The 13,217-nt window shown below is 50.2% G+C and overlaps 2 protein-coding genes across 2 annotated transcripts; both read left to right on the top strand.

Moving 5' to 3' along the window:
* The first annotated feature begins 384 nt into the window (after positions 1–384).
* LOC108156412 (multidrug resistance-associated protein 4) lies at positions 385–6,839 on the top strand. The gene is made up of 6 exons (XM_017287857.2): positions 385–921; positions 2,038–2,268; positions 2,332–4,320; positions 4,376–4,929; positions 4,993–5,941; positions 5,998–6,839. Exons 1-6 carry the CDS (start codon positions 842–844, stop codon positions 6,320–6,322), a joined length of 4,128 nt encoding a protein of 1,375 aa, XP_017143346.1. The 5' UTR covers positions 385–841; the 3' UTR covers positions 6,323–6,839.
* Positions 6,840–7,187: 348 nt separating this feature from the next.
* On the top strand, positions 7,188–13,155 carry LOC108156779 (probable multidrug resistance-associated protein lethal(2)03659). Its single transcript, XM_017288450.2, has 6 exons — positions 7,188–7,628; positions 8,002–8,232; positions 8,308–10,218; positions 10,282–10,748; positions 10,807–11,764; positions 11,827–13,155. Exons 1-6 carry the CDS (start codon positions 7,555–7,557, stop codon positions 12,155–12,157), a joined length of 3,972 nt encoding a protein of 1,323 aa, XP_017143939.1. The 5' UTR covers positions 7,188–7,554; the 3' UTR covers positions 12,158–13,155.
* The last annotated feature ends 62 nt before the right edge of the window (positions 13,156–13,217 follow it).

The following is a 13,217-nucleotide window of genomic DNA, read 5'->3' as shown; positions in this document are numbered from 1 at the left end:
CAATTTTTAAATTCCTTGTGTTATGTCTTTCTCTCTCTCTCTCTCTCTCTCTCTCTCTCTTGCTCTCTTTGTAAGTCCTCTCTCTCTCGCTCTCTTCCTCCGTCCGTTCCTACTCTCGTTCGATGTGACAGCTGCAACAAACCTAATAAAATCGATCGCTGATTAGTAAACTGTTAACTTACCAATTAATTCCTGGTATTCGTTGCTAAGCATAAAATAATTCAACAAAAATCACAGTTATTTCTCTCTCGTGCAAACACAGAGAGAGAGAACGCATTCCACTCGCAAGGTAGAACTACAGAGGGTATGGCTATTCCGCTCTTCGCTATATAAATGGGCGCGTAAAAGTCGCTCTCTCAGATTTTCTTTTGCTTTTTTGCTTTTTCGGCGCTCTCCCCGTATAGATTTTCGGTTTCGGCGTAAAATTGTTGTTAACTTTACATATTTAATTAGTATAGCTTTAGAAGTGTTGACATATTGTTAATGTTATTAGTGTGTCTGCTCGTGTGTAGTCAGACGTTTAGAGATTTTTGTTCGATACAAAGATAAGTCGCATCGGGGCGCAGTTCATTGTTTGTTGGTGCGTTGTTGGCAGCTCTGCCAAAAGCAACAAACGGTAAAATTCCCAGTCATTGGACTAACGGCACAAACTGCTGATGACCTCGACCTAGACAATTTTCGCCTGCAGTAGACTGTGATCGCAACCTATAGTACATAGAGACATAGAGACAGGAGAGAGAGAGACAGAGGGGCTCGATTTCCCTTTTGGGTTTCTTCCGCTCGCTCCCGCAGCCGTAACGGTAAACGGCCCTGCACAGAACAAATCAAAAATACGAATATTATGAACCGCACCAGAAGGAAAGTTGTCCGTCCAAAGAATCCCTACACCAAAGCCAACTGCTTCTCACAATGGACATTCTGGTAAGTCTTTATCATAATCATTATCATGCCGTCCCCGCCTCTTATTATCATTAGTCATGTGCACATTATTTACGGTAAATTACATACTTTTTTTCCGTTTTTTGCCTATCCACATCAGATGTGTCTAGCACGTGTTGTACCATATTGTAGTGATATAGTATGTATATGTATATGCCGCCCCTGCTAATCTTTATGCCTCAATCGTACTATAAATACTACAGTGGAGCCCTATCGGACGCGTTCTAGACTATAGCTTTATCCGATTGTTAACCCCCACGATACTTTCACTTGCGATAAGAAGGGGGTTTGCCAGAAAGAACAGCAGCAACGGATCTAATGAGAACTAGAACAAACATCGATTAAATTGGACACGACAATTTTATTAAATGTCATTGTTGGACACCAAGGTTACATTCTTATCGTGCCACAATATGTGTACCAATTAGAGGCCGCTGTGGCAGAGATTTATTGCAGATTTCCTAGTTTGTAAGATTCAAATTTCTATACACGCTGATAACACACTTTAAATGTTTTCATTACAAAAATTTCATACACTACTACAGCCCCCCAGCCCCATATCAGCAGACGGCCAGACCAGTCGTGAACTAAATTGAGCTGAATTGTATTTCATTAACAAAGTCTTTAACGATCACACAGTGAAGCCTCGCATTGGGCAGCCCGCCTCGTGGGGTAAATGGTATCTTGAAAATCTGTTTCCCCTGAATGTATCCACTGCGTTGTACAAACACATGGCACATATTGTATTATTAACCAAACAAAGTAATTTCTTCGTATCCGAACATCATCAGAATGCATCTTTGTCCCCTTTTCTTTGTCAGCCACTCTGCTGTGTAGACGTATGTATGTATATATGTATATATTTTGTATCACATTGTGTTACCAAGGGCGGTCATTACATAAAAACTTTGAGACGGAGACTCGGTTAAGTATTTCCCAAAGTGGGCTCCGGCAATCGCAGAAAAGCCCCCGCACTTAGCGACTATCACATGGCATTAACAAAGGGGCTTCGGATCTCTATTAAAGCATCATCATACAATAATTTCCAGATAGCCTTCGCTGCAGTAATAAAATTCTAATCTCTGTGCACACTTTCAGGTGGATGCGGGATCTGTTCAAGCGGGGACTTCAGGGTCCGCTCACGGACGAGGAGCTGTACCAGCACAGAAAGACGCTGGACAGCGAGCGGGTGACCAACAAGTTCAGCGAGTTGTGGGAGGACGAGAAGAAGCGGAGCCATCCCAGTGTGGTGCGCATGATATTGCGTGCTTATGGAACGATCTTCATTCCCTTGGGCCTGGCCTTTTCGGTCGCTGAGTCGTGCTGCAAGTAGGTAGCAATCACCCTTCGGCGGATTAGCTAATTCCTCCATTTACCACTCATTTCTTGCAGATCACTTATGCCCCTGTTCCTTGGTGGGCTGGTGGGCTACTTTGCCACAAATCAGACCACGGTCACTGAACAGACCGCCTATCTGTACGCACTGGGGATTGTGATTTGCATGCTGGTACCTGTGATAACATTCCATCCCTTCATATTCTACATCTTCCAAGTGGGCACAAAGCTGCGTCTCGCCCTCTCCGGCCTCATCTATCGCAAGTGCCTACAGGTATCGAAGAGCAGCAGCAACGATGGACTGCGCGCCAGGGCCATCAACATACTCTCCAACGATCTGGGCCGTTTCGATGTGGCTCTGTGCTTCCTGCACGACACGTGGAAGGGGCCACTGGAATCGCTGCTGATTGGGTACCTGATGTACCGCGAAATCGGTCTATCCGCTGTGATAGGCGTGTCCTTCATGCTCAGCTTCATCCCACTGCAGGCGTGGGCGGCCAAGAAAGCCGCCTATTACCGACAGATGACCGCCGAGAGGACAGATATGCGCGTGAAGCTCATGAACGAGATCATCCAGGGCATACAGGTGATCAAGATGTATGCCTGGGAAAAGAGCTTCGCCCGCGTGGTGGCCGAGGTGCGCCTGAAGGAAGTGAAAGCCATTCGGGGCACTGCCTACATCCACGCGGCCCTTGGCTGCACCTCCATGATATCGCCACTGTCTGTGTTCTTAGCCCTCTGCTCCTATGTCTACTTTGGAGATGCCTTAACCGCTCAAAAGGTGTACACCGTGTCCTCCTACTTCAACATGTTGAACGACTCGATGGTTCACTTCTGGCCGCTGTCCATCACCTTCATTGCCGAGGCCTTGGTTTCGGCGCGACGCTGCAAGGAATTCCTGCTGGACGGGGATAGAGCCGAGGTCCCCATAAACCTAGAGGCCAATCAGCAACAGACAAAGACCAAACGAGCGCCCACCAAGACGGACATTCAACAGAATGTAGAGCTGAATGGCTCGCTTTTGTCCAATGGTGTGCCGCAGCATAGCCGTCTCAGGGACTACAATCCGGAAGCGACGAAAAAATGTGTGATTCTGAAGAATGTTTCAGCCTCGTGGGACACTAGCGACGGGCAGCCCAGCTGCGCCATCGAGAACTTCAGTACGGAAATACAAGATCAAACGCTTGCTGCAGTGGTCGGACCCGTGGGAGCTGGCAAATCGAGCTTCCTAAACGTGCTCCTCGGGGAAGTGGGCATCGACAAGGGCGAAGCTCTGGTCCATGGAAAAGTTTCATATGCCTCCCAGGAGCCCTGGGTCTTTGAGGGGACCATCCGCGATAACATTGTCTTCGTGGAGGACTACAATGAACGGAGGTACAAGAAGGTTGTAAAGGCCTGTGGCCTGGAGCGAGATATGGAGCTACTGCCCAGGGGAGATCTGACGGTTGTCGGCGAGCGAGGCGTCAGTCTCAGCGGTGGACAAAAGGCCAGGGTAAGTCTGGCCCGTGCCGTCTACCGCAAGGCGGATATCTACCTCCTTGACGATCCCCTATCCGCCGTGGACACTCACGTGGGCAAGCACATCTTTGATCGCTGCATACGCGACTTTCTGTCCAACAAGATACGCATTCTGGTGACCCACCAAGTGCAGTACTTGTTCGATGTGGAGCACCTGCTGCTCATGGGATCGGGCAAGATTGTGGCACAGGGCAGCTATCAGGAGCTTCAGCGCTCACGTCAGTTCCAGTTCCTGGAGCAAACGCATGACGAGAGCGGCATCGACACGCACAGCGTTAGCAGCTATGTCTCCCGCAGCGACTCGGAGAAGAGTTTGGAACACCATCAGCACAATCGACCGCTCCTGCGGCCGGACGAGCAAGTGGAGGAGCTAAACCAGGAACAGCAGTCAGTGGGCTCCGTGAAGATGCACGTCTACGCCTCTTACTTAAAGGCACTGGAAAGCACGTTCCTCTTGTGCCTGATCGTGACGCTGTTTGTCTGCGCCAGAGTCATGCTTACCGGTGTAGATTACTTCCTGTCGCGATGGTAAGTTCCTTTGTGACAATTTCTTAAAACCCAAACTAATCCCAACATTCCACAGGGTCATTTGGGAAGAGAAAATTGCGGCTAATGCCACCGAGACAACCTTATTAAGTGATGTGGATCTGATGCCTGCAAACGATACACTGCCCCTCAATACTACGGACTCGGCGACAAGCACTTTTAATGGCAGTATTGAGTCTGGCATACGCCAGGAGCTTGTCCTCTTCTATGCCATCATCCTGGGCGCAACGATGATTGTCTACTTGATACGCACATTCGGGTTCTTCAAGATGTGCCTGCGCATCTCTCTGCACCTGCACGACCGACTGTTCCGCGGCATCACCCGCGCCACGATGTACTTCTTCAACACAAACTCTTCGGGCCGCATACTGAATCGCTTCTCAAAGGATATACGCACAGTGGATACAGATTTGCCGCACACGCTGTTGGACTGCTTGGCGTTCGTCATTGATGTCTCCGGCGTGCTGATCATTGTGGCCATTGCCAACTATTGGCTGCTGGTGCCGGCTTTCTTCCTTGTTGTGATCCTGGGCGGGATTCGCTATCTCTATGTGAATACCAGTCGCAGTGTCAAGCGACTAGAGTCCATATGTGAGTCAAACGCACAGCAACAAGTTGTCCGAATTAGGAAGTTAATCCTGTTGTTATTTGCAGCTCGTAGTCCTGTCTTTTCGTTGACAAATCAAACTTTCCAAGGGCTTACCACCATTCGCGCGTTGGAGGCACAGAGCGCCTTGGAGTCGGAGTTTCACGGATACCAAAACGCCAACACATCGGCCTGGTTCCTCTTCCTGTCGTGCACACGTGCCTTTGCCCTGTGGTCGGATCTGCTGTGCATCGCTTACATGACAGCGGTGACCTTCAGCTTCCTGCTGCTGCGCAACGACTTCGACAGCGGAGATGTGGGACTAGCGATTTTGCACTCCACCACGATGACGGGAATGTGCCAATGGGGCATGCGACAGACAGCCGAGCTGGAGAACCAAATGACCAGCGTGGAGCGAGTGCTGGAGTACACAGAACAGCCATCGGAGCCGCCGCTAGAGACAGCGGAGAAGTTCAAGCCAAAGACAGAGTGGCCCAGCAAGGGACGCATTGAATTTATCAACTTTAAGCTGCGATACTCGCCAAAGGAGGAAACAGTCCTCAGGAATCTTAACTTCACCATCGAATCGCGCGAAAAGATTGGAATTGTGGGTCGCACTGGCGCCGGCAAATCATCGATCATACAGTCGATCTTCCGTTTGGCCTGCAATGAGGGCATGATCCGCATCGACGACATTGACATCGAGCACATGGGATTGCATGATCTGCGGAGTCGCATTTCGATTATACCCCAGGATCCAGTTCTGTTTTCGGGCACATTGCGCTATAATCTCGATCCCAAGGATGAGCGCTCGGATGAGGAAATGTGGAAGGCTCTGGGAGATGTGGAGCTGCGCTCCTACGTATCCACATTGATTGGTGGCCTCAACTGTCGCATGTACGACGGCGGCTCCAACTTCAGCGTGGGCCAGAGGCAATTGGTATGTCTGGCGCGTGCCATTTTGAGGCACAACAAAATTCTGATCATGGACGAGGCCACAGCCAATGTTGATCCAGAGTAAGTGGAATACAAATACGAAAGCGAATACCTTCTTATGATGCATTTGTTTACAGAACGGACAAGCTTATCCAGCAGACAATCCGGTCAAAGTTCGCCCACTGCACGGTGCTGACCATTGCCCATCGCTTGCACACTGTGATGGACAGCGATCGTGTGCTGGTCATGGATGCGGGCGAGGCCCGTGAACTGGGACATCCCTACGAGCTGCTGCAGCGACCGGGGGGCTATCTACGCCAACTTGTGGAAAACACTGGAGCGGCCACAGCATTTGCCCTGAAGCAGTCGGCCGAGCAGAACTACAGCAAGCGGCTGCTTGGCGATGACACTGCCACCGACGACCTGAACATCACACTGGCTCTGCAAGAGCAGACTGAGTAACTGAGCCGCTCTCGTTCTTCGTCATCACCCAAACACACAAACGCACAAAATCTGCTTAAGGATTATAGCATAAGAACTGAAAGTATTAAAGTACATAGAAACGTTGTATGTACTTAAAGTCACCGAACTACTTATTGCCTTGTACTTAGGAGATACATCTATATGTGTAGTGTAAGCCGTAAGCCTTGTTTAGTTACTACTTGTTACTACGAATTTATCTATGTATCGTATCTGTTCCACTTACTAGTAGTAACTACTGTACCACTGTACATTAACCGTGCTATGTACTCGTATGTTTTGTACACCATGTGTTCTATTGGCAAACCAATATAAAGCAATTCGCATTCGCCGCGTGCACTAATTGAAAGCAAACTTCAATCAAACTAAGACAAAACAAAAGAGTTTAAATAGGTACTTTTACAAATTATAGGTAACCAATGTAATATAGTATATGTATTACAAATTCGTACTTATAGATACGTACAAACACCAATCTCAATAAAGTGCCTGAAAATTACGTACATGGAACTGTTAATGAAGCCACTCAAACAGTTAATTTTGTCGGTCGGGTCGGGGCGGGGCGTATCTTTGATCGCGAACAGGCAATAGTCTCGTACTACGAAATCGCAATGATTCATACGACTACTTTCGGGTGAATTACGTAGCGGGGATCGATAAGGATGAACCTTCCGAAGCTCCAATTAAAATTGTCAATTGGTTAAAAGTGTAATCAGAATAAGTCAACATGGTAGCTAATGATGGCGATAAGATACAAGAACCGAACAAGTGGTCAATGGGCTGGAGGATTCCCTGCTCCACTCCACACCACCTGTTCTCGCAGTCGGGATGCCCCGGTTCCCGTCGTGCCGTCAAAAGTTTCGTAAACAACAGTAAAACACACTTAGCCAAAATGTTAGCCAGGCGGTTGCTGCGTCCGCCTCGCTGATGCGTGGCTGTCACCGGGCATTAAGATAAAACAGTGCCCCCCGATAGGACGGGCCCCAGGCGGATCACTGATTTATAACGATGATTCCCGAGCACGGAGCCAGCGCTGGTTAAAAATCAAATGTCTGGGCGGGCAGGAACTCAGTGGCGAGCAGAGCGGCCCGAGCACCGCACGCGAATGTCTTCCGTCGGAATTAGAGTGTGAATTGTGTCAAGGATCTATGTGATATTTATGCACCACCTACGTATACACATACATATAGGGATATACATGTACTATATGTAGAATGAAGGCCGTACATGAGCAACGAAGGCCGAATCCGGTCCTAAAGGCCAATATTCTTTCCAAATGGTTTTTTATGTGAGTTTTGTGAATATTGAGGATCTTTTTGTAAGAATACCTGTACGTAATCTGTGAAAATCCTTCATTTTGTACATAAGTGCGTTTCCTTGCCGTGAATGTGTTATTTCATTATTGGTGAAATTTGATTGAATTGAAATAATTTTAAATTCCGCCGTACTCGAAGTCCTGCTGATAAGATAGAACTGAAGAGGGCACCCCCCGAGCCAGATTTATGGCCGGTCTAGCCTTGGCCATCATTTCGAATTTATAGCGCGAGTGGATTCGCTCTTCAAGTGCGATAAAAATAAACCACGACACGCAGGCGACACCTGTCACCGTCCATCATTAACCCCCCGCCCCACCTGGCCTGTGTCTGTGTTCTCTCTTCCAGCTGGACACGCGAGATTCTCGCCAAGGGAATGCGCAAGAGTGTGGAGCCGTCGGATCTGTATGCGCCCGTGCCCAAACTCGACAGTCCCAAGGTGTCGCAGTTCCTCCTCGGCCACTGGGAGAAGGAGCTGAAGCGCCCCAAGCCCAGCGTTTTGCGTATGGTCTTTCGGGCATACGGCTGGGGATTTGTACCTGTCAGTATAGTCTACTCGCTGCTGGCCATCGTTGTGCAGTACGTATTTTGTCATTGGCGGAGAGGACACCTTTCGGGTTAGTGACATCCCATCCCCTTTGTTCCTCTTAACAGCACTTTGCAGCCACTGCTGCTGGGCGGCCTGGTCTCCTACTTCTCGGAGAGCACCGATGACATCTCCAAGAAGTCGGCATACTTGTATGCCATGGGCGTGGTCCTGTGCTCCCTGGTCTCGGGTCTGTTCTACCACCCCTTTATGCACTACCTGTTCGGGGTGGGCTCCCGCATCCGGCTGGCGTGCGCTGGACTCGTCTACAGGAAGTGCCTGAGGGTGTCGGTGGCCGCGGACAACAGCGGCATGAGTGGCTATGCCATATCCCTAATGGCCACCGATCTGCCGCAGTTCAACGAGGCCTTCTACTTCTTCCACGAGCTGTGGCGCGGTCCGCTGGAGGGACTGGTGTTTGGCTACATCATCTTTCAGCTGATTGGCTGGCCGGCGCTCGTGGGACTGGCCACTATCATCGTGTTCATACCGCTGCAGGCGTGGGCTGCCCGGGCGACGGCCCGGTTCAAGCGGAGATCGGCGGAGTTTGGCGATGAGCGGGTGAAGCTGATGAACGAAATCATCACGGCCATGCAGCTGATCAAGATGTACGCGTGGGAGAAGTCGTTTGCCAAGCTGATTGGCCGCGTCAGGAAGAAGGAGATGGGCTCCATACGCGGATCAATGTACATCTATGCGGCCCTGCAGTGCACCGGAATGATATCGAAGCTGTCGCTCTTCCTGTCCCTTGCCAGCTTTGTCTTCACCGGGGACATTGTCACCTCGCAGAAGGTCTTCATTGTGTCCAGCTACTACGACCACCTCAACGAGTCCCTGCTGCATCTCTGGCCGCTGGCCATTAACATCTGGGCCGAGACTTTTGTGGTTGCCGGTCGCGTGGTGGACTTCCTGCTCCAGCACGAAGATCCCGCCGATGGCGGCGTGGACAACTTCAAGGATGTGGACGAGGACGTGGAGCACGGCAACTTCTTTGGCCGCATGCACAATCCGCGCGCCATGCACAAGAGCGTCACCGTTCAGAAGCTGACGGCCAGCTGGGACCAGGCCAAGCAGGAGAAGCGCCAGCGCCACATCGACGACATTAGCTTCCAGGCCACGGAGCAGCAGTTCGTGGGAATCGTTGGCACTGTGGGCGCCGGCAAGAGCACCCTTCTGCAGGCCCTGCTGGGTGAGCTGGATATCATCAGCGGCAATGTGGAGCTCAACGGTGTCCTCAGCTATGCAGCCCAGGAGCCCTGGCTGAACCGCTGCAGTCTTCGCGACAACATCCTCTTCATGGAGGTCTTCGACGAGCAGCGATACAAGGAAGTGCTGCGCGTCTGTATGCTGGACAAGGACATTGAGGAGCTGCCAGCCGGAGACGCCACCATTGTGGGCGAGGGAGGAGCCAGCCTCAGTGGGGGACAGAAGGCGAGAGTAAGTCTGGCGCGAGCCGTGTACCGCAAGGCCGACATCTATCTGCTGGACGATCCCCTCTCCGCAGTGGACTCGCATGTGAGCAAGATGCTGCTCGATCGGTGCCTCAACGACTTTCTCAGCGATAAGATCCGCATCCTGGTCACGCATCGTGTCCAGCTGCTGAAGCATGTCGATCACTTGGTGCTACTGGAAAGCGGTCGGGCCTCTATTCAGGGCCAGTACGATAATCTAAAGAAGCTCATCCGGTTCCGCATGTCGGTGGCCAACGACAGCGAGGTGGTTAAGCTCCGTGCCGTCCGCACTGACAGCATCTTCGAGGAGACGCAGCCCAGGGAACCCCTGACCCAGCAGCAGCAAGTCGATCTGGATCGCTCGGAGCAGCAGTACAAGGAGCAGCAGCTACGGGGATCGGTCAAATGGTCCACGTACAAGGCTTACCTGGGAATCCTGCGCATTCCTTCTGTGGTGGTGCTGATCCTTATACTTTTCATTGCGGCCCGCGCCTCCGAGGCCACCATGGATATCTTCCTGTCCAAATGGTGAGCATGAATGGGGGGTCTCCTTTCAGCGAATATGTAAACCAATTGGGAATCCTTTTGCAGGGCCACCTGGGAGGAGACGGAGCCCAATCAGCACGAGCCCATCCCGCAGTATCACAAGACCCGTATGCGTCTAGTCACCCTCTACCTGGTTCTGATCCTGAGCACCCTGATCCTGTATGTGCTCCGAACCTTTGGCTTCTTCATGATGTGCCTCCGCATCTCGCTGCGCATCCACAACTACCTCTTCCGGGGCATAATCCGCGCCAGCATGCAGTTCTTTACGCTGGCCACATCCGGACGCATACTCAACCGTTTCTCGAGCGACATCCTGGCCATTGATGTCACTCTGCCGCAGTCGATGATGGACTCCATTGAGTTTTTTGTGGATGCCTTGGCTGTCCTCGCGGTGGTAAGCACGGCCAACACGTGGCTGCTCATTCCGGCCATTGTTGTGATGGCACTGCTGTACCTCTGCCGATGCCTGTACATTGGAGCCAGCCGGAGCCTGAAGCGCATCGAGACCATCTGTAAGTCGGCCTTCTCCTTTCCCCAGTTGGAGAACTCATCTTTTTCTGTCCTCCACAGCCCGCAGCCCCCTTTATTCCCACACGAATGCCACCTTTAAGGGACTCACCACGATCCGTGCCTTCAACGCCACCAAGCGCCTGGAGCGGGACTTTCATCGCTTACAGAATGAAAACACCTCGGCCCTGTACCTGTATGTGAGCGTCAACAGGGCCTTCGCCTTCTGGACGGACCTCATCTGCGTGCTGTACATCCTGGCGGTGACCTTCAGCTTCCTGCTGGTGGAAGAAAGGGAGCACGGCTACTACAGCGGCGATGTGGGACTGGCCATCACCCAGTCGATGAAGCTGGTGCTCATGTGCCAGTGGGGCATGCGGCAGACGGTGGAGCTGGAGAACCAGATGACCAGCGTGGAGCGGGTGATGGAGTATGTGAACATACCCCCGGAGCCGGCCTACGAGACGCCGGAGTCGGTTAATCTACCCGCAGGATGGCCCAGCGCCGGGCAGGTACATTTCCAGGATCTGCGCCTGCGCTACAGCGATCATGGTCCGTATGTGCTCAAGGGACTCAGCTTCACCATCCATCCCAAGGAGAAGATTGGGATCGTGGGTCGCACGGCCGCCGGCAAGTCCTCGATTGTGCAGGCCCTCTTCCGGCTGGCACCCATCGACGGCATCATCGAGATCGATGGCTACGAGACATCCGTTTTGGGACTCCACGACCTGCGCAGCCGCATGTCCATCATTCCCCAGGATCCTGTCCTATTCTCGGGCACACTGCGCTACAATCTCGATCCGTTTGAGCAGAAAGCGGACGAGCAGCTGTGGCAGGCCCTGGAAGCCGTCAAACTGAAGGAGTTCTTTTCGGGTCTGAAGGGGGGTCTGAGCTGCCGCCTCCACGACAGCGGGGCCAACTTCAGCATGGGCCAGAGGCAGCTGGTCTGCCTTGCGCGGGCCATACTTCGCCAGAATCAAATACTCATCATGGACGAGGCCACGGCCAATGTGGATCCCGAGTAAGTTACCCAGGCCCCATTGACATCTTCAAGTTTGCCATTGATTACCATTTTCTTGGCAGGACTGACAAGCTCATCCAGGAGGCTATACAAACCAAGTTCGAGCACTGCACGGTGCTGACCATCGCCCATCGCCTCCACACGGTGATGGACAATGACCGCGTGCTGGTCATGGATGTGGGCCGCGTGGTGGAGCTGGGCCATCCCCACGAGCTGCTCCAGCACCGCAACGGCCACCTCTATCGCTTCGTGGAGAAGACCGGAGTCGGCACCGCTCAGCATCTGCGCCACCTGGCCGAGCAGAGCTACCGCAAGCGGGTGCTGGGCAGGAGGGCTCGGGACTCCGAGCCTGTGTCGGAGCAGGGCTACGGCTACCATGGCACCACTCTCTAAAAGACTGCAGCTCATACTTATACTATACTGTACTATAGGTATATAAGAAGGTACTCGTACACGGGGGTCGTTTGTTTTGTTCTGTAAGGTATGGTAATATAGTTTTTATTATAGTGAACTGATCTTTAAATATATATTTTATATATGTATATATTTATATATGTATGTACTTCATAATATATATATATATACTTAGTTCCGTTTGCCTTTCTTGAAGTTGGAAAAAAGCAGTTAATCTTCATGTAGTTTCGTATCTCTATATCTGCTATGTATCTTCGCTACTCGTACTGTCTGGCTTTGATTCGCTCTCTATAACTACGATCCTTTGCTAGTTTACTTTGATCTTGTTTATCTTGTTCCTTTTTAATTTTTTCTTTGTTTTTTGTTCTTGTTATTGTAGTCACAAGTCACATGAGAAATCGAAATGTTTAACTATATAATATGTATGTTTTGCTTCTGTTCTAGGCTTAGAGAATTAGTTCTTTTGTTTCGTTAATATTAAACTTTAATATTTGTTTCTTAGATGTGCGATAATGGCATTTGAATCTAGATGTATACATAATACATAATATTAGCATTACGAGATATAAAATTTGTTTTCCTTTCGACTTTTAGGTAGAGTGTAAATGAATTTATCGCATTGGGTTTGGTTGGTTGGTTGTTACTCACGGAACTTTAATACAAGTGTATATATAGTATTAGTTGTATGTAGTTGTTGTTCGTGTATATAATGTATATATTAAAGTAAATAAAGCATATTCATGTATGTATATAACTGGTTTTAAAATATTCTCTTCCACTTCATCGCTCTTCATCGAGTTAGCTTATTTAAAATTCGCTTAAGGTCTGCCTTCAACAAACGGTATTTGATGTAAATAGAAAAATCAGTGATGTCATTTATTATAATTAGTTGCTATTCTGGTGCTTAGATGTTACATGTCTTGCAGTTCCCAAACTAAAAACAGGGTTGATCCTCGAAATTCTTCCCCAAATTCCAAGGACCAAATCGTTTTTATTGAACGCATTTTGGAATGTAAATAAGTATTTAGATTTCTTGTCC

The sequence above is a fragment of the Drosophila miranda genome, chromosome 2 (assembly GCF_003369915.1).
Source record: "Drosophila miranda strain MSH22 chromosome 2, D.miranda_PacBio2.1, whole genome shotgun sequence".
Classification (NCBI taxonomy): Eukaryota; Metazoa; Arthropoda; class Insecta; order Diptera; family Drosophilidae; genus Drosophila; species Drosophila miranda.
Note: the sequence above shows the minus strand (reverse complement) of the source record. Positions and strands in the feature narration are given on the sequence as shown.